Source organism: Microcebus murinus, chromosome 14 (genome assembly GCF_040939455.1).
Source record: "Microcebus murinus isolate Inina chromosome 14, M.murinus_Inina_mat1.0, whole genome shotgun sequence".
Lineage (NCBI taxonomy): Eukaryota > Metazoa > Chordata > Mammalia > Primates > Cheirogaleidae > Microcebus > Microcebus murinus.
Genome location: NC_134117.1, coordinates 77105523 through 77131517, shown reverse-complemented (window position 1 = coordinate 77131517; position 25995 = coordinate 77105523). Strand labels below are relative to the sequence as shown.

The 25995-nt window shown below is 53.3% G+C and overlaps 1 protein-coding gene across 1 annotated transcript in view; it reads right to left on the bottom strand.

Moving 5' to 3' along the window:
- Positions 1-3043, bottom strand: part of LOC142875689 (dorsal root ganglia homeobox protein) — a 26168-nt gene extending 23125 nt beyond the window's left edge. Inside the window, exon 1 of the mRNA XM_076010405.1 lies at positions 3010-3043. Within this exon, the coding sequence (XP_075866520.1) occupies positions 3010-3043 (34 nt within the window). The remainder of the gene's footprint in view (positions 1-3009) is intronic.
- Positions 3044-25995: the final 22952 nt, after the last annotated feature.

Sequence of the window (25995 nt, the reverse complement as noted above, 5' to 3'; positions counted from 1 at the left end):
CAGTACCCCCACTCTCTGCTAAAGCCCTCATCCCTCCACCTTCCTATCCAAATTACGTTGTTCCTCAAAATCCTAGTTACAAATATTTCTCTCCAGCTCACTGGAAACTTAAAAGGAATGGCTTCAAAGCAGTCTTATTTCCATCACTTTGTGAGAAGCCAAATTGTCTCCTTTTGAAACAAAGCATTTGACTGGTGAGGATGGAAAGTAATCTCTGAGGATCTCCAATCACAACCTTCCTCAGTCTTTTAACGTTCACCTCATTGTCCCAAATCCTTTCACAACTCGTATACACAATATCTTTAAGTGAAACATTGTGTGTGAAACTGAATCCTAAAAAGGGTAACAGTTCATCAAATTAATAAGAAGAAAAGATTGACAACCTAATATAAAAAAGATGAGTATAGGTTTTTTTCCTTAAAAATAAGTAGAATGGTCAATAATGTTATTAAAATGTTAAACCTTGCAGATAATTAAACAAAAACACACAGAACAATGAAATACTATTTTCACCATTTTGGCGAAAAGAAAAGAGGTGCATTACAATAACCAGTATGGATGAGCATGCAATAAACCGTGCCTGCTCTTTCACCATTTGTAGGAGTATTACTGGTGCAGCCTTATTAGAAGGCAATCTGACAACATCCATCAAAAATGTAAGTGCACATACAGGTATTTAATCCAGGAACACACTTGTAAAGTGTGTCAAAATAGAAAGTGTTCTGGAAATACAGTGTTCCAGAAGCACTGCAATTTCGGAAAAAAAAAAAAATAGAAACAACCAAAATGCCCATCAATAGACACTTTCTGCACAACATATAAGGGAATACTACACAGCTGTTTAAAAGAAATCAGTAGATCTGCACACACTGCCATGGAAAAATCTCCGAGATGTATTATGAAGCAAGAAAAGCAAAGTACAGAATGATGTGTCAATATAATCTCAGTGCAAATAAAGCATAACATATGCAGAAAAATACATACATGGAATAAAAACATGTTTTTATAGAAAGAATCACAAAAAACTAACAATAGTGGGTACTTTTAGAAAAAGAGGTAGGGAAGGGGGATTTTACTTTTCAGTGTATAAGTTTCTGTTGTATTCAAACTTCTCAGGCAGGTATAATTAGTACTTTTGATTTACTATCAGCAAATTTATCTGAGAAGTGAGAGTATGGACCATGCTTTGCTTTCCCCTTTATGCCTCTCTAGATTAATAAAAAATTAAAATTCAAAAGATGGTAGACTATAATAAGATGGCATATTCCCAAGGTCTGTTCTCAGGCAGATCACTGTCACTTTAGCAACACTAGACTAAACCAAAACACCCTTCCGGCAAAACTGGCATACAGACACATCCACAAAGGAAGGAAGGTTCTTGAAGACCCATCTCCTTTTCTTCGGGTACTGTCGGTCAGAGTCCGTGTGGAGAGGGGATGTGACCAGGGCATGGGGGGAAGGTAAGCCCACTGGGCTGAGCTGAGAGCTGGGGCCAAAACACGCTGGGCTGGGACTCTCCCTAAGTCACTTCGGCAACCCGAAGACAGCTTTCCCCTTAAGTCACCCATGAAGTCCACTACCTGCTAAATGCCCAAACCGCTACCTTCCCCTCTTTGACCAGAAAGGTGGGCCACCAGGTGGCAATCAGCCCAGACCCCAGGCTGAGAAGCACAGAGAAGGTGTGGCCACCACACTGTCCTGGGGTACAGTGTCAGGGGATGCACCTCTCCCACCGTTTCATCAGTTCCACCCTGTGTGGGTCCTTGGGGCAAAAGGAGGTAAAATGCAGGTAAGCGTGTGGCATTCCTAAGAAGGGTGGCAGAGCCAGCAGGGCTTAAACACTGGTCCTTGTTCACCTCCTTTAGAAAATCCTGCTGGACTCTTAAGAGCTTTTGAGAAAAATAAAAACAAATTTTCTGAAATCCCTCTCTGCGTCGGCCAGCCGAGGCTCAGGTAGCCCGAGCCTCAAGGTAGGCCGGGGCAAAGTGGACCAGCATCCTCAGGTCCCTCAGGGTCTCACCACGTTTGCCCTGCCCCATGCCTCCCTCGGTTACTTGGCCTCCAAAATTCTCCCACGGCAGAAATAAATCAAAGGAGTGGGTTGCCAAAGCTAGGTCCTGCTATTACTCCCACGGTTACAAAAGTCCTAATGTCCCCGGGCTGAGACCACTGGTACGAAGAAGTCACCATTAAAGCCCGGACTGTGGGGCTGCACATTTGCCTGATGAATACTAACTGCCCTCTCATGTGGAGGGCCCACACTTGGACCCCACAGGCTGTAGGTAGGGGCATCCAGACGGCCAAGCTGTCCCCGTCTTACCACCCCACTCCCATATTGAGAGCAGAGACCAGACAGGATCTCGAGGGGAAATTACTTCCAAGGCTTAGAGACCCTCAGAGATGGAAACCCTGGCCATAGGGAATGGGGAGTGGTTAACATGTTGACATTTGGGGTCAGAAACCCGCTGATTCACAGAGGAGCAGCCATGCCAGGGCACTGGGGCAGGTGGTGGGCAGAACCCCAACTGGCTCCAGGGACAGCTAGGAGGTCAGGGACAGAGGCTGAACTGACCAGAATTGCAGGTGAGGCCCCTGGAGCAGTCTCACCTATTGCCCCAGGCGAGAGCAGCCCGGCAATGGGTCATTCTCAGCCTGGGCTTTCCGGGATGTTTGCAAAAACACCGTGAAAGATTGATGCAGCCCCCTGGGCTGGGGAGCACCGATTAGAGGCGTGACACCAGCATCTGTGCTGGGCGGACCGGCTGGTCCCAGCAGCTCTCATAGCCCCGGGCGGCCTGGCCCAGTCAGGGAGTGGGGTGGAAGGCAGGTGGTGAGGGGTGGGGGTGCCTGGAGCGGCGACACCAGGGGCGCCCCTACTCACCGCCCGGAGGCTGCGCCCTTCGGGGGACAGGACCCCCCCACCGCACCACACGGCGGCCCTCCTGCTACTCCAGCCCTTTCTGGCCAGCTCCGGCCTCGCGGAACACCCCAGGCGCCGCGGGTACTCACCCTCTAGCTGTGGCGGGCAGTGGAAATAAAACATCGCCGACTGTCGACTGTCGGATTGGCTGGACGACGGGACTGGAGAGAGGGTAGCGGCGGGATGGACCAGCGCGCGTAGCTCTGGCCCGCTGTAAAGCAAACAGCGACAGAGCTTAAGTCTCTTTGCCAGCGCTCCCGCCGGACGGGGGGCGCACCAGGCTCTCCCCTCCTGGAAAGCCCCCTCCTAACGCCCACTGAGCACTGCGGGGATAGGAGGGGAGGTCGCAGCCCTTCCAGTGAGTCCACCTCCCAGACAGCCATGCCCTCACCCGGCCCCAACGCCAAACCCGCGCGCCGTGGTGCCCAGCTCTCAGAGGTCCCCGAAGCAAGCCCTGCACTCGGGCCACCGCAGCCGGGTCGGCGAGTGCGCAAGGCCATCTGGGCGCGGCAGCTCAGGCCAGGAAGGCAGCCTAGATCCAATGCCAGGCGCGAGGGGCCCAAGGAGTCGTCGGGAGCCGCGCGTACCTCGGTGGGTGGCGAGCGAGAAGGCCAAGCGCGATCGCCTCGGGTCCGCTGGCGGGGCTGGGCTGGCGGCGGGCGGGGCTGGCGCGGCTGGCGCCCGCAGGACTACAGAAGTGACTCGGGAAGTGGCCAGATGTCTTGCTGTCTGTCTACAGCGCGCGCCGCTGCTCAGCACTCGCCTTTATAATCTCACGCATAATTGGCCTTAATCTGATTATTTCCAGCGCTGTCTACAGCGAGTAACTTGGATAGGTCTATTGGGCCTTACAAATGGCCCACGTGGTGTAAAAAAAAATTCGTCATTTCTCAGCAAACATCAGGAATGTTTTTCCTCTTGTCTTTTAAAAGAGAATAGAAACAACCATCATCACCCCCCAAAAAAGACCATTTTCTGAACACTCAGCCCCACCCCCACGCACACCCATGTCCGCTCAGACGCAAAGCACCTTCTGCGGGAGAGCTTGAGTTTGTGCTGCCCTTGTTAAAGGCCTGGCGACTCCCGGGCTGCGAATTGACAAAGCGCTGCTAATTGCCACGCCGGATGGGTTTTGGGGGGACTCTTTGCACACGGCTTTCCTTTCCAAGCGATAGTACAAAAGGAAAGTTTGATTTTGTTCTCAGCAAGGGGTCCCTGAATTTATGTTTGCTTCTTGATGCAAATGATATGCGGTGGGACCTTTCGCAATTACTTTTAAAATGCATCCGAGGCAGACACTCAACGGAGAGAGACCGCCCTTCTCTCTGCCTGGGTGAAAATTAAACTCTAAAGTACCGGGCTGAAATTTTCAAGTCAGGGGCACGGGATTGGATCAAATCACATAAACTGCAAAAAAAGCAAGTCTAATGGCGCATAATTGGTTCTGTAATAGCATTACACCAGGATAATAGCCCGTTACGGCCCCCTGCACTATTAAGTGCTTCCCTGGCGGAAAGCCTTTATGATATTAAAGGGGGAATATAATGATATTTTGGTTATTAAATGCGTGTAATTAATTTATGCACCACTGAAAATAAAGTTGGTATTATGACCCACTCAAGATGCATCAGAAGATGCAAGTCAGACAACTGTTGATAAGTTCTGGTGTCTGTGTTCCGTCTAGACTGCTGATTTTATTTTGGGACTATGGCTTCTTGGACAGACTACATAAATTGAATATTTTATAAACATTCTAATGCTGGTTCGGGAGCCTTGGCGAGGTGGTGGGTCGGGTCCCTACACAGCCGGGGATCCAGACAGTCTTAAAGACACAGCACCTTGGAAACAAAAGGCCTGGCAGGTCCACTCGTGGACACCGGCCCTGAGTGAGGAGCGTCGAGCTGGAGCGAGAGCGCTGGGCTCCAGCCCACCCGTGGACGCCCCTTGGAAAACAGAGGAAGATGAGGCATCGCTCCGGTCGGTCGAGGCAAGTCGGGCCGGTTTCACTAAGCGGCGGCTCTTATGCTCCGTCGCCCAGATGCGGGGAGTCGCCCCGCTTCGAGGAAGGAACCGCTGGAAACTCCGGTCCAGTTAGTTGACAGGGGATAGAGCCCGCAGCGACAGCTCCGCCGGGCCACGACTCCGCGCTTCCGGGCGCTGGCTCCGGAGGAGCACGACTGCAGGTCCGGGAGGCGGGTGCGTGGCAGGCCGGGCCGGGGAGCCGAGAGCGCCGTTCCGCTTCCTGCAGAGGGCTGGAGCCCGGGAGCCCACCCTCCTTAGCCCAGGTCGAGAGGCAGGTTTCCGCGCTGTCTCTGTCGCTCTGTCTCCCTCAGAGGACTCTCGCTTTTCAAGAGCCAAAGGCTCTCCTTGCCCACCTGGGTCTTCCAAAAGCCCCCTCAGGTTCCCCCCTGCCCTAGGCGCACCCTGTGCTCTCCAGGGGCCGCGGTCGAGAAGCTAGCTAAGAGCAGCCAGCCGGCTCCGCCAAATGCTCCGGGCGCGCCTGGGTATCTGTGCGGGAACCCTCAGCACCGGAAGCCCAGCGCCGGGCGCCGCGGGGGCCCCAGAAACCAATGAGGTCCGAGTCCCAGCCTCAGCTTCCTACCCCTGACAGCGACCGAAGCAGGTTCCTACCGAGGGCCAGAGATGCCGGGGACTAGACAGGCTGGCCCTGGGTCCGCGCAGAGCGCTCCCCTGCGCCCCGGCCGTCAGAACCCTGGACAGCGGCGCCGGTTCCCGCCCCCGCCCACCGCCAGCCGCCCCGGGAACGGGCGGGCCGAGGGCCCACCTGGGGCCCTGCGCTGCTCCGGAGTGAGACGCACTCGGCGGAGCCGGGCGCTCGGGCCGGCCTCAATGCTCTCCCGGTCCAAAGCAGAGAAAGTTACTTGGGACCCGCGCTCAGCGCTCGCAGCGGGGAGCGAACTCTCCTCTCCGAGAGCCCGCGCGCGGCTCCGACCCGCGCTCCAGCCGGGAAACATCCCGCGGCCCGGCGCCACTTGGTCGCCGCTCCGGACAGCCGGCCGCGTCCCGCAAGACACCCACCTCGCGCGGGGCTCTCAGCCCGCCCGGAGCCCCGCCGCGCCTGCCCGACGTTGCCCTCCGGCGCCGCCGAGAGCTCGGCTCCTTCCCGTTGGCAAACAGCGAATCCACACCCGGACGACCTGGGGCGCGAAAAGCTGCAGCAAACTTTGATGACGCCAGCCCCCTCCTTTTTCCGATGGTCTCCGACACTCGGGCCTGGAAAAAGGTGACTAATAGGTATTAGCTACGGTTCCCTCCCCACAAAAAGGGCGTTAGAAACAACAAGGTTATTTTTCCTTAATTCCTGTGTGGTAAAATGTATTTTCCAATTAACCGAATTCGCCAATCTGTCCCGCTTGGACACTCGGATAATTTACAACCTAAAAGTGTACTTTCTTTATCTAAAGACCAAGGTGACTGCTTTTAATTTTCTCTAACCTCTTTACACTTGATGTTCACCAGACTCATAATGTTAATTGGCTTCATATACGGATCATCAGTTTAATGAAGAAATAAATCCTGTGTTGCTTTATGTTTTAACAGTGATTGCTTTAATGAGGAATGTGACGTGTTCCAAAATCAAAGCTGCAGGAGACATTAGAGGGGCTTCCATTAGGACCGAAATGCTTATTTAAAGTTAAAACCACCGGGTCATATTTCAACGTCTCCGCCCTCCCTACCCCCACCGGGCTTTGCTTCCAACCTCTGCAGGGAGCCGATTCTGTGGTCTTCACTGCTCCTTCTCTCCGCTCTGACGCGCCGGCCACCGCGTCTGCATTCCCTAGAAGAAGCTCCGGCTACTAAACAGTGCGTGCTACTTTGCCTCTTGTCCAGCAGGGCCGAGAAAGCCAGTTCAGAGTAGGGAGTTCAACTTTCAAGGTAGTTCATGTTTTAACAAAATAAAGGGGGAAGAGAGTAGCATTCACACCGGAGACCGAGTCAGAGGTTGCTGCAGAGGCCCACTAACTCCCCCAGCGCGCTCAGCCCGGGCTCCAGAGTGCAAGGCGCACCTCGCGAAGGCAGCCGGCTCAGCGCAGGCCCAGTGGGCTGGCGAGGACCCAGGTTATGGCCCCTGAAAATGTCTGCGGGGCTGCACTGGGCTCGCCCAGATGATGGGAGCTTTACATCTCTATTATCAATTAATAGCAGAGTAAACCTGCTTTCTCTAATGGGTGTTTGATTTTTCTAATTTTAAGCTGGTTCTATGAAAGGAAAACTGTCATCTCAAAAACACTGAGAGCAGCAATAACAAGCGGGAAATGGGAGCATCTATACATGTAAGACTTCAACTGTTTTCAGTTGAATTATGAGTCATTTTAAATTGGTTCCTGAAAAGAATTCCAAATCCTTAGAAAATGTAAAGGTTGATGCTCTAGGTTGAGGTCTTAAACATCACACATGGTATTCATTTCTTACCATTTGCTATGCTCTAGGGAAACTGGGAAAACATTTGGAGACACCTCTGTCCCCATTTTTTGAACCCAAATGCAGGAACATATTTTGGACTCGACATCTCAAATGTGCTCAGAGGGGATTTTCCCAACCTTCCTATTAAAACTTTTCTTAGCAGAAACAATTTCAGTAAACATAGCTTAAACCCATTAACAATATAGGGTAAAGCAGATAAAATACATCAATTATCAGGGAGAGAAAAATATACATACCAAATTCCTAATTATGTATTTTGGAAGGACCCAGATGATTTGTACTGTTGTTATGACATATGTGTTTTTAATTTTTTGAGGGCACTGTAGTATAACCCCCAGCAAGTACATCTCGGTGTGAATACAGCACATTCTCTACTTGTCGGCAAATCTATTGTTATTCTGTAGTTCTGGAAATTGCCAAGAAAGGTTGGGTTAGCTAAGCATGATAGAATATATGAGAAAAATAGCAGTTAATTGAAATTCCAGATGAACAAGGGATTTGTGAACGAAAAATATATATACACAACAAGGGATAAATATGCATTTTATTATTTTGAAAATTCCCTATAATTCACTAGTTTTACTGCCATGTAAAAGTAATAGCAGCTGCTCAAATGCAAGCCAATTTCCAATAACTTTGGTGTTGTCTGTGACCACAGGACAAAGGATACTCCCATGTGGTTCCCAGGGATCTCACAACTCAGCCCCAGTATTTGGCCCTGTCCTCACTGCTGAGCACGGAGTGTGACCCAAGGCCTGCTAACTCTCACGAGGGCAGAAGCACAGCCCGGAGGCCGCCTGCTGCCACAGAGTCTGCGCACCCCCAGCTCCTTGAGCCAGTCACCCACTCTCAGGACCTCCCTGACTCACTCTGTGAAGTGGGACATCAAATGCTGGAGGGAGGACCAAAAGACAGTGCTGGAGGATTTTTAAGACCGTCGAACTATTTCTGATATTATAATGGTGGATATATGTCATTTGACATTCATCCAAACCCACAGAATGTACAGCACCAAGAGTGAACCCTGATGTGAACTGTGGACTCTGGGTGGTAATGACGTGTCACTGCAGGTGCATCCATTGTGACTACTGTACCACTCTGTGCCGGGTGTTGATGGGGGGCAGCTGGCGGCGGGGCTGGGGATATAGAGGGACTCTGTACTTTCTGTGCAGTCTTGCTGTGCATAGAAAACTGCTCTATAATCTGTCACAGGATTAGAGTAAAATTAAAAATGAAAAAAAGGAAAACTGCTCAAAAAATAAAGTCTATTTTAAAAAATAAAGAACAATGTTTTAAGCCAGTGCTGAACACAAAGCCCGGCACATGGCACCACTCCGCGAGCACCAGCTGTGACTGTTGTGTCACCCTTATCACTGTTACTATCTTGCTACTACTACAGGTGTCTACTCCCCAGGGTTCTTCGTCCCCCAGTAGGGGGTCCTGTTCCTGGAGAGATGCTACCATGAGCTGCTTTGGGCACTCACAGGCAGCACCTGCCTCTTCCTGTTGCCGAGCCAGCCGGGACAAAGCAGCAGCCCAACAGCCCGGGGGTGACATCTTCTGTGGCTCCTCATCCCGCCCACTCGCTCCCTTACACGGTTTTATTCTTCACTCTTCACTGCCTGGTTTGTTGAACTTTACTCAGCACACCTGTCTGGCTAGGAAACCTAAACCAAGGGCCTGGGCTGGATCAAAGACGTTTTATTTGGCCAATAGAAATGTTTTAAAATTTTAAATCAATTGCCTTTAGGCTGGACATGTCAAGCATACTTGGCCGCAGGCCTCGTTACTCCGTACTGCTCTCCTCCAGGCCACCCCTCACATATGTGTAAGCCACCCTGCGCCCGCAGGGCTCTGACTTTCCCACCTTGGCATAAATTCTGTGTGGGTCTCTAATTATTTCCAGACTGGTAATGACTGCTTGTCAAGTGTTAGGGTAAGGAAGGGGTGTGTCGAGGGACAGCAAGTCCACAGCTCTGGCATTTCAGGGTCTAGCTCCATCCATTTTTAGCACCTACTCTGTGCTGGGGGCAGAGGACACAGGCCTGAGCTTGTGCCTCAGGAGCCAGCCCTGAGAGGTTCTGGCTAGGAAAGGAGATGGAGAAGGAAAGAGAAGGAAACTAGAACCCTCTGGAACCACGCTGGAGGGCGCTGGATCCCCTGGCTTCTCTCCACTGCTCTGGAGGGACTTCCGGAGGAAAAGGTCTCAGAACGCAGCCTCCGCTGCAAGAGGCTCCCACCCTCATCCACCTTCCCTCAGCTTCAGCGGGAGAAGACCCCAAGGTCAAAGTCTCTCCTGTACCCTCAAGGTTCACACCAGACTCAAGGGGTCTTGACAGCTTGGCACTAGTCGTCAGCCTCCTGGTGTGAGACGCTGGGGCCGGACCTCACATCAGACTGGGGTGCATCCTCAGAGTGCACCTACAGGGTTCGATTTCTGGAATAATGTCCCAACATCAGGACTGTTCGATTGATCCACTGGAGTCACTGACTTGGAGCAAAATCTTTTCATAAGCATTTAGTTGGTAAGGCTAGCTGACTGTTATTAAGATGTAATAATGAATTGCTAATAAGAAAACTAAATCAATCCAAGGAAATTTCAAATCGGATCTAGCCAAAAATAGAAGAAAAAGCTCAGTCTTCAAGTCTAAATTATTTCACCAATAAACCTCTAGGAAAAGGTAACTTTCAAGGTCAGCTCTTGGGTGCAAAGCAATTCTCCACGACATTCACAGAATGGAGTTGAGAATGTCACATGCTGGGAACAACAGAGGCAGGGCTGGCACCCAGGCCTCCCTAGCCCAAGCCCAGCGCTCCCTGCTGCACCCTCCTAAATAAGACATGGTTCTCCTGAAACAAAATACACGGTTGATTGACCATGTTAAGCGCTCAATAAATGTGTGGAATTTAATTGAAATGACTATTGACGGAATGAAATAAGTGTGCTACATGAACAATTAGTGAACACAATGAAGCCTTCCCATTTCTAGCAGACTGGGATTATGTAAGCAGCTGCAGGGGAAGAGACTGCGTTTTCAATCAGGCAGACTTGGGGTCAAGTCTGGCTCTTAAACCTCCCTTACTGGCAACGCCCACCTGTCAGTACCTGATCTGGCCTCAGAGTGTTATTCTCTCTCTGCCTCCCCCTTCTCCTTTCTTTCTCTTTCCCTCTCCTTCCTGCTCTTCCTCTCCCTCCCTGGCTCACTCTCTTTCCTTCTTTCTCTCTCTTTTTTCTCTCTCTCATTCTTTCTTTTTTTCTCTCTCTCCACCTCCCCACACACAGTAGGTGCTTTGTAACTGCGACTTCACTGCAATACGCTTGCAACCCGGATTTGCAGGACCCTCCCTCTTGCATCCGACCAGCCCACTGGAGCCACACCCCCAGCCCCACACTCCACTGCTCTGCTCCTCCTTGTTCTCTCTTGGTGACTCAGTTGGCCATCACCTTGCCTGGCATGCTAGGACTTGTGACATACTCAGGCGGGGGTGGGGAGCACCGCCTCCCTTCCCTGCCTGTGGCCTCAGCCTCACCCAACAGCAGGCTCTCAGAGCACCTTTAGATCCCAACGGAATATTTACTGACTGAAAGTGACGGGGGTCTGAGCAAGGCTAGTCTAGGCAATCCCACCTCTCAGCCCCCAAAGGCCACCTGGCGAGGGACACAGCTGAGCACAATGACACAATGGGAGCAGCCCTCATTGACCTGCCAACCCCTTCGTTCCACAGATAGCCGTGGGGTGCCATTTGTGTGCCAGGTAACACTCAGGAGACACACAAGGCCAGGCGCGGTAGCTCACACCTGTAATCCTAGCACTCTGGGAGGCCAAGGCAGGTGGGTTGCTAGAGGTCAGGAGTTCGAAACCAGCCTGAGCAAGAGCTAGACCCCGTCTCTACTATAAATAGAAAGAAATTAATTGGCCAACTAATACATATATAGAAAAAAAAATTAGCCGGGCATGGTGGTACATGCCTGTAGTCCCAGCTACTTGGGAGGCTGAGGCAGGAGGATTGTTTGAGCCCAGGAGTTGGAGGTTGCTGTGAGCTAGGCTGATGCCATGGCACTCACTCTAGCCTGGGCAACAAAGCGAGACTCTGTCTCAAAAAAGAAAAAAAGGAGATGCATGAGTAAGGAAAACCCCAGCAACCCGGGAGAGCCTCCTGCAGCCACAGTACCAAGCCTGCCAAAGCCAGACCTCCAGCGACAGGCCGGAGTTCCCGTGGTGCAGGCCTGGAGAAGAGCTTGGCTGTACCCGCCGGAGAGGGGGGCTCCAGCAGCACCCCCAAGCCTCACTGAGCCCCAGCTCAGGACCAGGCCTCACTTTGTGGGGAGATGGAGGTTCACCCTGTGGCCCACATATCCCTCTCCTTCGCCCACCCAACCCTTCTACAGACGCTCCCTGGGAACCAAGTTCGTGCCAGCCTTCCACGGGGGACAAGAGAAAAAGAGATGTCTTTTCTTTCACAGGGCTTAAACCTTTTACTGCACCATTTGTACGTGTCGGGTGGGGGTTTGGCCTTTTTTGCTAACATCTCCCCGCTGGAACTGCAAATGCCCTGAAGGTAGAAGGCAGGGCCGCGCGGGCGCAACAGCGCCTGGCACCTAGTAGGCGTGCAGTGCAGATCCGCTGAGGGCATACGTTCGAAAGACAAGCTCTGCAGCCTGCAGTCACAGAGGACGTAGCCATTCGGGAGAGGTGCCTCAGACAGGAACAAAGCCGGTGCCTCCCTGCAGTGCTGGCCTGGTGTCCTTCAGGGCTCTCTGAGACAATCGGGGCTTGAACAAGCACATGAATTAAAGAGGGACAATCAATTGTCTCTTCTTTCCCGTACCTGTTACTAAATGTAGCTGAGGGCTTTCGAACAGTCACGAGGAGACACCTCCCACATGGTCATGGGCCCACGGCTTGCAGAGCGAGGCAGACACCCGTCTAGTCCTGGGCAAAGGCTGGGATGGCAGGAAATGCCTCTCTCTGACCTGCTTCTCCTGACTTCACCCACGAGCCAGCCTAGTTGCTTCCCTGTCCGCATTCCGAAGCCCGTAGTAGTAGAGTGGACACCCTGTTTCAGGCCCAGAGTCCTTGTCGCTGCCTCCCGGCTCCAGGGTCATTTTCCATCTGCAAAAGAGAAATGGTCCCCTTCTCGGAAGAAGTAATTCACACCATGGTAAAATCCTCCATAGGTGGTGGTGGTGGGCAGCAAGGGTGATATCCCTTCCGGAAAACCAGGGGTGGGGAGTGACAGCCCTTCCATATCCTTCTGTCTCCCTCTTCCCTCCCTCTGCCTCCCCTTCCCTCCTTACCCCTCCCCAAACTGGCCTCCATGACACTGCCATGCTGCACTCCGCCGGGTCCCAGTGCCGCCAGGCCCGCTCCCTCCGCCAGGAGCGCCCTTGGCCCCACTGCCTCATCCCTTGACCAAGAAACGAGGTTTGCAGTGGGGAAAGGCGGAGGGGAGGAGGGATGGAGGGGAGGGGACCTTCGTGTCTTACTTTTTTTTTTTTTTTTTTTTGAGACAGAGTCTCACTTTGTTGTCCAGGCTAGAGTGAGTGCCGTGGCGTCAGCCTAGCTCACAGCAACCTCAAACTCCTGGGCTCAAGCAATCCTCCTGCCTCAGCCTCCCGAGTAGCTGGGACTACAGGCATGCGCCACCATGCCCGGCTAATTTTTTTATATATATATCAGTTGGCCAATTAATTTCTTTCTATTTATAGTAGAGACGGGGTCTCGCTCTTGCTCAGGCTGGTTTTGAACTCCTGACCTTGAGCAATCCGCCCGCCTCGGCCTCCCAAGAGCTAGGATTACAGGCGTGAGCCACCGCGCCCGGCCCTTCGTGTCTTACTTTAAACAGAGGCTACCGCCTGGCTATCCTGTCACAGTGAGAGTTGTTTTGTGTGGCCAGAATCCGTGTGAGCTTTGTTTTGTGGGGTTTTTATATTTTTAATTTTCTTTTTATCTAAGGTGTGGGAGCAATCGCACAGAAGGCAGCCGGCCATGGCCAAACCCTGCCCTGTAACATCTCGCCCCTCTCACAGTGACGATTGTGTCTGATGTCTGAGACAACTGAATTTATAATCCCTGAATAGATTTTTTTAAAGTGGTGGGTTTACATTTGACTTTCCTTTTACCGTACTCTTCAGAAAGAGTTGTCTAAAGGAAAGTAAATCAATCAATGAATTAAATGTTAAGATTTTTTTAAAAAGCACATAAGAAAAAAAATAAGATGATCCATAATCTCACAACCCAAAGATAAGAGTCATTCGCGTTCTATTACAGAGCTCACCAATATTTTTAATGAATTTATTATATGTATACTTTTAAAAGAAAAATGAGATCATATTACTATCGGGTTTTGTAGGGTTTTTTTCCACTTAACAATATATTGTGAGTATCTTTCGGTGTTATTAAATATTCTTGCACAATATTCTTAGTGGTTCTATAAGTAGTCAGGGAATATGTCCCATTTCCATAATAGAGACCCATAATTAAGACAGTTTGTCGGGCTCTACACCACCCCTCGGGTGTGGGCCCTGTCCTCATGGTCCCGAGGCTCCTCGTGGTCCAGGGCAGGGATCAGGGAGGCTAGAAAATAGCAGGAGTGGCCACTCCTTCCCACACCAGACACTGCACCTGTTACCTCTGCTTTCATGCCCTTAGCCAGAACTACAGCCACTCCCAGCGGTCAGGGAGGCTTAGAAATAGTGTTTATCTTGGCATTCACTTGACCAGATAAACATGGCAGGTTCTATCTACTATAATAGGAGAAAAAACAGATATTTGGGACAGCTGTCAGAATCTGCCATGATCATATTTACTTGGGAAACTCTTGTGGGATCTTCAAATGTCTGTTGTTATTTTCTTAAGATAAACTTTCAGTAGAGAAGTGATTTGATCAAAGAATAACCATATCTAAGATGCCTGAGAATCCCTCACACTCTGTCCCTGTCTGTAGAAGCCGATTGGTGGCCGATTCTCAGGCGAATATTTTCCTCTTTGTCTTCACTTCCACCATGAGCATGCTTCAGCTCCCCACCCTTTAACGGGCCGTCTCTGTGGGTAGTTAGACATCAACGAGCATTACCCCACACTGAAAAGCCGCATTCCTAATGCAAATCCTACAGGCCTCTGAGTCAGCTGCCCTAGTCAGGAGGTGGCAAAGTGGGATCCAGCCAGGGTCTCAGGGACAGTCTAGGATGCCAGATACTGCCAGAGAGGACCCAGGGGCCAGGAACAGAGGTCTGGGTGGGAGGAAGCCCCTGATCCTGCAGACAGACATGTGGATAAAGATGTCTGTTGGGGGCAGAGGCCACCAGCAGAAAACCCAAGGCCAAAGGACCCTGGGGTGGGGCTACAGGGCTGGAGGGGCAGGTCCTAGAACAACTAGGCACAAGGTCAGGGCTTTCTCTTCCAGGGCCAGGGGAAAGATAGTCACAAGGTCAAATACCAGAGGACTCAAGACCCAGGGCCACTGACTGATTTCTCTCCAGTGGTCCTCGCACCTGCCCCAAACCCACCCAGCTCCCCGCCGGTCTCAGAGGACTGTCACCAGCAGGTAGTGCTCTCTGCCTGTGACCCCACAGAGAGACCCTCAGTGGCCATACTTCCTGGGTTGCTGGACAGTATTGTGAACCCCATAAAAATACTAATTAAGAATAGCAACTAGTACCTCACAGGGAGAACAGGGAGGCCGGGCGCGGTGGCTCATGCCTGTAATCCTAGCACTCTGGGAGGCCGAGGCGGGCGCATTGCTCGAGGTCAGGAGTTCAAAACCAGCCTGAGCAAGAGCAAGACCCTGTCTCTACTATAAATAGAAAGAAATTAATTGGCCAACTAATATATATAGAAAAAATCAGCCGGGCATGGTGGCGCATGCCTGTAGTCCCAGCTACTCGGGAAGCTGAGGCAAGAGGATCACTTGAGTCCAGGAGTTTGAGGTTGCTGTGAGCTAGGCTGACGCCATGGCACTCACTCTAGCCTGGGCAACAAAGCGAGACTCTGTCTCAAAAAAAAGTTCGAAACCAGAGGGAGAACAGTGAAACAGAAGGCAGGTAGCCTAGGCAACCGCATCTTGGGAAGCAGAGAAGTGGAGGCAGGGAGGGGTCTCTGCGTCCCCTGTACCCTCCCAGCCTGGCTTGAGCCAGCCACATTGAGCTGAGGAAGATACTAAGCAACCACAGGACTTCTACAATGGGTGCCGCCGTCCTGAGTCAGGAGGGGCCACCCAACCCAGAATCTCCCCCATAGATTTCAGCCAGAGCCAACAACTGCCACAAGGTGGCACCAAACTGCAAAAGGAGTCACTCCTGCTGTAGACAGCTTCACGTCCAAGGTGGGAGCCTGGGATGATTTTTCTGGGTGTTTCCAGCTCCCACCAAGGGCCCTGGCACAGTATGGGGGCTCAAAAATGTGCAATATCTGCTGGTTGGAGAGTGGACGAATAGACGGATGGATGGACAGATGCATGTTTCCATCCCCCTCTTCCTCCTCAAGGGAGCTGGGCACCCCTTCTCCTTTAAGTGGACTCTTGATGAAGCTGGAGATGTGCCCCGGACCCTCACAAGTGGCTCCAACTCAAGAAGTCACCTTCCCAGGTGCCCCTGCCTCTGGCTTCACCTGGGGCCCACAGCCTGGGGCAGGGTCTTTATTGCACAAACCAATGGGGACCAAGTCTTCCCTCTGTGCAGGGGGATGGAGAGCAAGAGGTGCCTGGGGGTGTCCCCACACTCTGCATCTCACTTGGGGCAATCAAAGAGAAAGCTTCTTCCTGCACCCTGTTCCCCCACCCTGCTCCCAGCCTGTCCAGCCATCAGTGGCCTACCCACCTGCCCTTGCTCTTCTCTCTCCTGGGAAGCTGCCCCTGGCTGGCCCTCACTGCATCCCATTCTCAGCTCAGAGTCACCTCTTCAAGACCTCCTGGACCGCCGCAGCCCATGGCCACTCTCCACCGCTCTCTGCCCCTTCTCCACCATCAACGCCTTCTGGCACGTCTCATCAGCACACGCTTGGTGTCCGCCTCCTGCCCTTGTGCAGGCTCCACGGCGCACCTTGGCTTCTGGAACAGCACCTGGCACACAGTATTTTGTTACCTGAATGAAGCCCGCCTCTGCCCTGGCTGGACCAGCACCGTCCGTCCGTTATCCCTGAGCAGTGCACCCCCGCAATCTAAAGGCGGCTTCTCCTCAATTGCCTGCTAATTAGGAGCCCTGCAGTCCTCGACTCTGCACCAACACTGTTGCAAACCTCATTTCCATGCAAAGTCCAGGATAAACAAACCCAATATATTTTGTTTTAATTATTGCTGTTTAATGGGTCATAATGAAACGATGGTGAGGGTGCACAAAAGGCGTCATTTAGAGTGTCCTCCGGTGCCAGGGCTGCTGGCGAGTGGGAGCCTCGAGGTTCAGGTTTCATTTACTGTAATCTCAGCTGCCTCTCTGTGCCCAGAAATCCCATCACTTATTCATCCGCCTCTGCCTTTGGCTCTGAGCCTGGCCCTGGGCAGGATGTCCGCCCTCCTGGAGAGCAGTCAGGAACCGGGGGCCATGGGGCAGGCCACGTTCCCCGCACAGCAGCGCCTGGATTTGCTCCCCAGGCTGCTGGAGGCTGCAGGCAACTTTTAAATAAGTTCAGACAGTCTGATAAGCCACTCAGAAAAAGGCATTTTCTGTTACCTTGGTTTTCTTCCCTCCGTTTCTATGAGCTTATACCATGTATCATACATATACTGACCATATCATACATATACTGACCATATCATACATATACTGACCATATCATACATATACTGACTGTGTAGTGTTGTATTTCTTTGGGCATTTTTACAGAAGGATCTTCTTCTGTGTCTATTTTCCTACTGAGGGTTCAGGATTCCTGCTGAAAGGCTCATGATTTGTAAGAGTTCTCAGCGCCATAAGATATTAGTCTTCTGTTTGTCGTCTTTTCCCAGTTTCTTGTATGGCAGTGGCCGTGTGTCCACTCACACGACAATCCCAATTTCCTCATCCCTTTTGTCTTGGTGAGGGTGGGAGTCACCCCCTGGCCCCTGTGCCCCCACAGGTCCCTATGGTAGGAGCTGGGGCTGCAGGCTGCAGTCCACAAGTCAAGGGGGACAGCACCGAGCGCTGGTTCTCTGGCTGCCCTAGAAGAGGAGCCCTCCCTGCCACCCCAGGAGGACCCATCTCACCTACCGCCCACCAGGGCCCCTGCGGCCTGGCTTTTCAGCGTTGGGAAGTGGGAAGACGCACTTTGTTCTAGTCTTGCATTTAGGCTGCTGGCTCCTTCGGGTCTGTTTCTGCTTAGGCGGAGACTGGGGAGGACAGAGCCACCCTGGGGCACCAAAGAGAGAATCAGGAGGGGAGGAAGTCCACAGGAACGCAGCACAGGGCCCTAGAGTGTGCCCGAGTGATGGCTGGCCTTCCCTTGAGTGTCTTCTCAGAAAAGTTTCTGAGCACTGCGGCAGCCTGCTCCCAAGCAAGTGGGAAGCTGCATCCCCCCACCACCCACCCCGGGTCTGGAGGCGAAGGTCCTTTCAGAATCCATCTTCCGTCGAAGGGGAGTTTGATGGTGGGATTTGGGGAGCTGTGTCAGACGCAGGGAAGGTGGAAAGAACTTAGAGCCAGCCACAGGTGACACCAGGCTTTGCAGGGCCACATCTGGCCACTTACCACATCTGGCCCTGAACCTAGAGACCCTGCAGAACCCCAGGAGGAAGGGGCAGCCCCTCCAGGATTCCTGGCTCAGCCCCGGCTAACTCGGCTCACAAAATCTTGAAGGGGAACTGAGCCCAATGAGAGACTTATCCGGCTTCCTATTATGGCCATGGGTTACTGGAAGCAGGTGGGTACTGCCTGTGCTCCAGCTAGTCAAGCAACAGACTGTTGCCAGGCCAGGGGCCCAGGCTTGCCCAGAGTGCCCTGCCTTTGGGGCACCCGCATAGTGACACAGCAGCCAGCTCCGTGGGTCCACAAAGGAATCCATTCCCATTTTGCAGCCAGTAACAGCTGGTGCTTTCATAGACTCATTCCTGTGGTCCCATCACCTTCCCCACGTCCTCATTAAGTAGCAGACGTGTCCCAAACACCAGCTGCCTGCCGGGCCTGGGCACTGCAGCAGGTCTGGCGAGATCCGCGCCCGGGCGCCCCAGCCCAGCCCGCACCCTCCCGGCCTGTCGCCTGTCGTGTGTGCTAGAGCTACCTCGTTGCCCCCGCCGGAGACGATGTCTGTTCCTTCCCGTTTGCTTGCTGCGCCCCTTACTCCTCCACAGCCCTGCATGCAACGCGGCTTTTCCCATTCTTCACAGATAAGAAGCTGCCACTCAGAGAGGTGGGGCACTTTCCCAGGGTCACACGGCTGGCTGACGGGGGCAGAGCCAAGTCCAAGCACAGGACTCACTGCACAAAGGGCTGGGACCCAACTACCTTCACCTCCAGGGTTTCAGGGCACTGAGAAACTGTCCTTAAGTAGCACCTTAGGTTGGTCTGGGACCCCGGAGTTGGGAGAGGCCTCAGGTCAGCAGCCTCACTCATACCAGGCAGGAGCCCGCCTCGACCTGGCAGGTGAGGCCTGGAGATGCCCCTGCCGGCCCTGCACACCCCCCCTGCCCAGACACCCCTCTCCGGGTCACTGCCCTGTGCTGCCCAAATCCACGGGCACGTAGAACACACATGCATGCTCTCTTTCTAAAATAACTTGAATTGTTTTCTTCCTCTTTAATAAAGTGAATATATCCTTATTGCAGAAAATGTAAAGCACAGAGCTGAGTGAGAAGAACTTAAAACCACACATGATCTCACCAACCGGAGGGAAAGTTGTGTCAACAATACTGTATTCCTTCTGGTGTTGTTTTCTATGCAAATAATTGTAAACAAAAAATAGGATCCATGGCTGGGCGTGGTGGCTCACAACTGTAATCCTAGCACTCTGGGAGGCTGAGGTGGGCAGATTGCTTGAGGTCAGGAGTTCGAAACCAGCCTGAGCAAGAGCGAGACCCCATCTCTACCATAAATAGAAAAAAATTAATTGGCCAATTAATATATAGAGGAAAAAATTAGCCGGGCATGGTGGCACATGCCTATAGTCCCAGCTACTTGGGAGGCTGAGGCAGGAGGATCGCTTGAGCCCAGGAGTTTGAGGTTGCTGTGAGCTAGGCTGACGCCACGGCACTCACTCTAGCCTGGGCAACAAAGCGAGACTCTGTCTCAAAAAAAAAAAAAAAAAAAAAAAGGATCCTGTGAAGACTTCTATGACCATATTTTTAAATCTAACAATTTGTTGAACACATTGCTGTGAACGTCATCTTCCGTGTCTTCTCCATAACTTGGATGGAAGGACAGACGCTCCTTCATTCATCTGTTGGTTCTCTATAGATGGACATCTATGTCACATCTGTCCTAAAGTTTTCAAATAAATGATTTCTCGCTGATGACATACTAAAGGAGTCACTGGCAGGGGTCTCTTCTTTCTCAAGTTTGCTTCACTTTAATCTAAGCAATACCACTCATCCACAATGCACAACAGAGGAAGTTGTCCTTCTCTTTCCACCACTGGGAGAAGAATGACTAGAGAAACCTCTGATCATCTGTTATTCAGTCAATAGATACCGAGAGCCGACTCTGCTCTGGGCTGATGGGGTCCCCTGGGCCCAGCTGTGCTCTCCCTACAGAAGGGGCTTACACAAGCAGCGAGGGCCCCTCCCAGACAGGCCCTTGTGCCCCGCGCCCGGCCAGGCCACTTCCAAGATGGGTGGGGAGAAGCTCTGCCTGGCCCAGGTCACACGGGGCTTCAAGGCATCACCAAGTGGATCCGGTGCTCCAAGCCCCCAAGTGGATATCATTCCTCCCCACAGCCCTCCCACTGCTCGCCTATTCAGGCAAGAGAAGCCATGGCAGGGGCCTCGCTAGCAGCCCCTGTCCCCACCGACTGCACATGCTCAGCACGGCCGCCCAGGCAGAGAAGGCTGATGGCGACGAGCATGCTGGGGACCGAGAGGGGCTGTCCCACTTCCGGCCAGCCTTGCCATAGCTGAACCCCATCTGCTTGCCCACATTCTCTGTGGTCAGGACCAGAAAGTCCCTGGCCGGGGTCTTCCTCTGGGTGCAGGCAGTGAGGTGGGGACAACAGCCGAGGGCCAGGGTCTGGATGGGCAGGCGCCCAGCAGGGTGGCCCTGCAGCCACACAGCCTGGATTCAAACCCCAGCTCTCACTAGCTGAGTGGTCTTTTAAAAAAAATTTTTGACATTTATTGGGAACTTACTATGTGCCAGGCACTCGATACTTTATGTGCATTATCTCAAACCAATCTTCACTATAGGCTCATGAAAGAGGCGCTGTATTTATCCCCATTCCACATATAAAGAATCCAAGACTTAGAAATAAGGTAGGTGGAGATAAACAGCGTTCCAGTCAATGGCAGACCCCATATACGACAGTCCCATAACATTGTAATACTGTGTCTTTACTATGCAGTTTCTTTGTTTAGACACATTTAAATGCTTTCCCCACTGAAACGGGAGCCAGGCTTGCAAATGTTATATAAGATTGAAATTATTTCAGAATAAAGAGTTTAAAAGTGGTGGAGGGAAGGGGGAGGGAGGGACAGGCCTCCTCAGGGAAATGGCTGATTCCAGCCAGGACAGGGAAAGTACGAAATGAGTTCAAACCATCTTACTGTGCCAGGAAGCGAGGAAGTGGCCCCAAACATCAGGAAGCTGTCAAAAGGCCACAGAGGTATATCAGAGCAGCTGCCAGCCGGGATCAGGACTATTTGAGCATCAAAATAAATGATGATACTAATGGATTATAATCTACTGAATAAAATAAAATTCCAGGAGTCCACTCTGATGTAAATAGATAAATAAGTAGGAATAGCTCTTCCTTCCAGTAAATGCCAATAGTGAGTGCAGAAGGAATCGTGGGCTCAGAAGACCCTCTGGCAGCCCCCACAGTGGCCATGGACGCAGGCCAAGGCCGTCAGTGGGCGAGAACCGCGGGCAAAGGCCTGGTGAGGGACAGGACGGTCTCAAGCTCTCAGGAGTATCTCCCCACCATTCCCAGGGAGACGAGCGTAGCCTGCAGCAGGGAGACCACCCCACCAGGGATAAAACCAACGTCCCCAGTGCTGGGACAGAGCAGGGCACCACGACACATGGCTGAAACTCGTCACCCGCCGGTGAGGACACCTCAGACAGACGCACACTGAAAGACGTTCTGCGAGTCCACACTGTGAAGGGGTCCCCGAGGACAGCCGGGGACTGCCCCACTGCGGAGGCTAGAGGGCTGGTGACAAGAGCAGCTCGTGCCCGGGGAGGCAGGGAGGGCACTGCTCAGGGCAGTGCTGGGACAGCTGGAAACTCTGAACAGGGACCAGACGACCGCGCTGTTTCAGCCTTAGAGTTCCTGGCATTGACAGCTGTCCTGCGGCGCTGTAAGCGGTTGTCCTTGTTCTTAGGAAAACACACTGAAATGTGTAGAAGCAAAGGGACACGTCTGCTACTTACTCTCAAATGTTCAGGAAAAAAATATGTGAATGTGTGAGAGTGTGTGTGAGAGTGTGTGCATTTATGTGTCTGTCCATGTGTGTCCCTGTGTGTGTCCGTGTGTATGTGTCTCTGTGTGTGTCCATATATGTCCGTGTATATGTGTGTCTGTGTGTATGTGTGTGTCCGTGTATGTCCGTGTGTTTCTGTGTGTGCCCGTGTGCCCATGTGTGTCTGTGTGTGTTTTCATGTGTTTGTGCGTGTGTCCATGTGTGTCGTGTGTGTGTTGTATGTGTCCATGTGTATGTTCTCTGTGTGTGTCCGTGTGTGTGGTGTGTCTCTGTGTGTGTCCACGTGTGTGTGTCATGTGTGTGGTTTGTGTCTGTGTGTGTCGTGTGTGTGGTGTGTGTCATGTGTGTGGTGTGTGGGTGTGTGTGGTGTGTTTCGGGGGCTGGTGTGTGTGGAAGGGGAGGAGGAGAGGAGAGGGGAGAACTGTAGTACATGGAAAAGAAAATGGCAAAAATGCAAACAGTTGTTGAATCTGGACCAAGAGCATGTGAGATTCTCTCCCATTCTTATAACTTTTCTGAAAGTTTGAAGTTAGTTCAAAATAACATTTTTAAGGAAAGGAATTGTTGTGTGCTGTGTGCTGAACCAGGGGCTCTGTTTTGGGCACGGCAGGAGTGACGAGAGGCTGTGGCCGGCAGCAGCTGGCCCCAGCGCCTTGCGCAGCGTCTGGGACGCGCCCAGCCGAGCTGCCCACCTGGAAATTGGAGCCAGACCAGGCTGAGGGTCAGGATGTGGGGCTGGAGCGGCCCCAGGGTGACACACAAAGACCCCGCCCCGGCCCTCCAGCCCAGAGGGCGCAGGCCCTCCCTGCAGCGGCACAGTCTGGGCGACATCAAACAGGAGCGACTGCGGCGAGCGGTTCCAGGCCGAGGGAGCCCCTGGCTCCGGCTCTGGCGGAGACCTGGGGCTCTGCTGCGGGCATGCACCTGGGACACGCGGCCTGGCCACAGGCTCAGCCACGTCCCCAAGGAAGAGAATGCTGCACGCAGTGCCCTTGAGAAATGAGCCGCAGGGGCCAAGAAGCGCCACGGCCCTCGCCGCACGGCAGCGCGACCTGGACGGCGAAGGGCCTCCGACCCAGGAAGCCTCTCAAGAACTGAATGAGAAGCGAGAGAAGCTTCGCAGGAGTGTCCGCCAGCGCTGTGTGCCAGGAGACAAAGGGAAACCGACGATGCGTAACTGTGACCCATCCGCACAATACAGATTATGTGATCAAAGTGCTTAACATAAGAAAATGATTGGATTGAGACACCAAATGAAAACCATATACATATATAATATAATATGATCTGCCATGAAAAAATATCCATAAGAAAAAAAGACTGGAAGGAAATACATCTGAACATTAATTCTAGTTGCCCCTGAGTGGCAGGTCGTGGGCGTTTGTACTAGTTCTTTAGACTGCACGTATTTACCATGGCTATGTCACCTAGGTGCCCTTGGAATAAAATCCAGCTTTGTGCCCATGCCAGGCCTCCTGTGACTACCCCAGCCTGCCACTCACGCCCCAACACAGCCCTTCTTGCTCCTGCAGTGACCCTCCCAGGACACCTCGCTGCTGTGCAGAGGACAGCCGGTGGCCTCTCGCCGGCCGGCCGACTGCAGGACTTCTCCGGGGACGATGCGCGTGCTCAACGGGGGACCGTGGAAGAATGAGTGCAGAGCCACCCGACACCTGCCTCCCTTGGGCTCCCGCTGGAATCCGCCCCTGTCCCTCTCGAGCACGTTCACCTGCCTTTGCCAGCGCACTGCAAGCCTGTCCCTCCACACCCTCCCCAGGTTAGGGTGTCTTTGAGAACAGAGCTTTCCGTGATCCACCTGTGGTGCGTTCAGTTGACACTTATCAAGCGTGACCAAGTGAAAGAGGAGTGAGAGGAAATAAGGAGAGGAAACAACAGGGTCTGGAGGCTTACTTAATCACCCCGGAGGCACAGAGACCCTCCGGTGCCACCTCCACACCGGCTGCAGAGACAGCCACCCTGCCCCTTGCGAGAAGCAGGCCCCGGAGCCAAGCAGCTGCCTCGGCTTCTCTCCCCAGCAGCCTGAGGGCGGCCAGAGGCCAGGGGCAGAGGAGGCTGGGCCGGCCAAGGGCGCGGTGGGTCAGGAGTGGCGTCTCTGCCCTCGCGAGGCGGGCCTGGCTCATTCCATGCTCCCTTGCTCTGGGCAGCTCCCCTCCCGCCACCCCCACGGGCCCCCAGGCCCAGGCCAGCCCTCCATTCTCCCGCCCAGGCCCTGGGGAAGCCCAGCTCACCCTCCTCCTGGGAGCACTGCGGCATGTGGCCTGGGAGGGCTGTGGTCCCCGGTGACCCCGCTGGGGTCGGCCACCCTCTGCAAGACACCCAGCACTGTGAGCTCCTGCACGCATGCTCCACCTCCCACACCGGCCGCATCCTTCTTCCGGGCTGGGTGCCTGGCTGCCAGCCCCGCCAGGCCCAGCGCCCCATGGGGAGCAGCTCCAGGCCAGCGGCTCCCTCCCTCTCGTGGCCTTATTATTATGTATTCCCTGGCCCTGGGCTGCCTGGTGGGTCAGCACCCCTGCTCTCTGTCATCCCGGGATTCTCATGACACCACGGAGGGCGGCGATCCAGGGGCCCTCCCTGGAAAGAAGCCTCTTGAAGGGACAGAGTGGCCTCCTCTGTGGCTGTGGACCACCTTTTGTATTTGGGCCTCAGTTTCTCCATCTGCAAGGAGCTCTTGACATCCTTCTGGGGGGTGCCCTGCAGGCAGTCGGCAGCTGTGAGCAGAGCATCAGCAAAGCACAGCCACCAAGTATTAACTAATTTAATGCTGTCACATTGGATACCTCAAAGAAAGAAAAGAAGAATCCAAGAAGTGAATGGGAGGCAAAGCAGCACTGTGCAGGGCCTCCTCATGCCTCAGTCATATAGTCTTTATTTTAAAGTCAGTTGTAAGCAAGGGCGTCAGGTTACCTTCAGAGTTTGCGGCTCCAAAGGTCCTTACGGCCCTGCCCCTGTCCCCTCCCAGAGGCAGGGTGGGCTCCGTGGGGACCACTCCCAGGGCTGTTCCTCGACCCAGGCCTGAGACCACAAACCCGGCTCCCACCCTGCCTGGACACCCACGGCAAGGGGCAAATCACCACCTTTGCCCTGCCTCTGTGTCTCCATTTGTGAGTGACTACCACGCCACTCCCAGGACTGTGACGGGAGCTGCTCAAACAGGACGTGCACCGTCCAGCTCGTGGCCGGCCGCTGGACGGACCCGGCTCTGCCCACCCCGCGGCTCTCTCGCCCACGGTCCCCTAAGGTCATCCGCAGTCAATGCGCACACCCACGGAGGAGGGTACGTTCTGGGGGCCCCTTGCAACAGCCACCCCGGCCCAGGAGGACTGAACCGAAAGTGAGCGCCCGCTCCTCTCCCACGTGGGATTCAAAATGAAAAGCTCTGCCGTAAAATAAGGCAGCCCAGAGACGCGGCGTTTTCCTCATGGTGGCAAGTCTGTCACATTTTTAGAATATTAAAATCACTCCCACCCTGTTTCTCCTGCAGAGGGTGGGGACTACCCTGGAGGGGCTCCAGGGCCTCCCTCCCTGCGGCCTGTAGCCGGTGGCTCCCCCAAGAAGCACCTCCGAGCTGCTCAGAGCCCTCTTTCCTGTCCCTGCGCTGAGGGTGTCATTAACCCATGCCCGGCAGCCCAGCCCACTGCCCGAGACGGTGACTTCCCAGGCCAAACACCTCAGCATGCAGGGGCACGGGGAGTGTCTGGAGACTGTCCCTGCCTTGGGATAGGTTCCTCTTTGGTCCAAGGGTGAGTTGGAAATGGGGAGAGGGCCCTGACGCCCCCAACTCCCCATCTGGGTAATCGCACGCAGCTCCGTGCCATCTGCGCTGCTCTGGGCTGGCAGTCACTGGAGGTCTCTTCTGGTCGGACACTTAGTGACCCTCCAGGAACAAGAAACCATTGGCTGACAACCCCTTCAGCAGCAAGAGCCAAGGCTGGGCAGGACCAAGCCTCCCAGGGCTTGGGCAACACCCCTAAGTCAAGTGACGGGTAGTTGTGGGCCTGATGGATGGCCTTTAACCCCCAAATACTTCACTGTGTGTTTCCTAAGAACAAGGCCACCCTTGTACA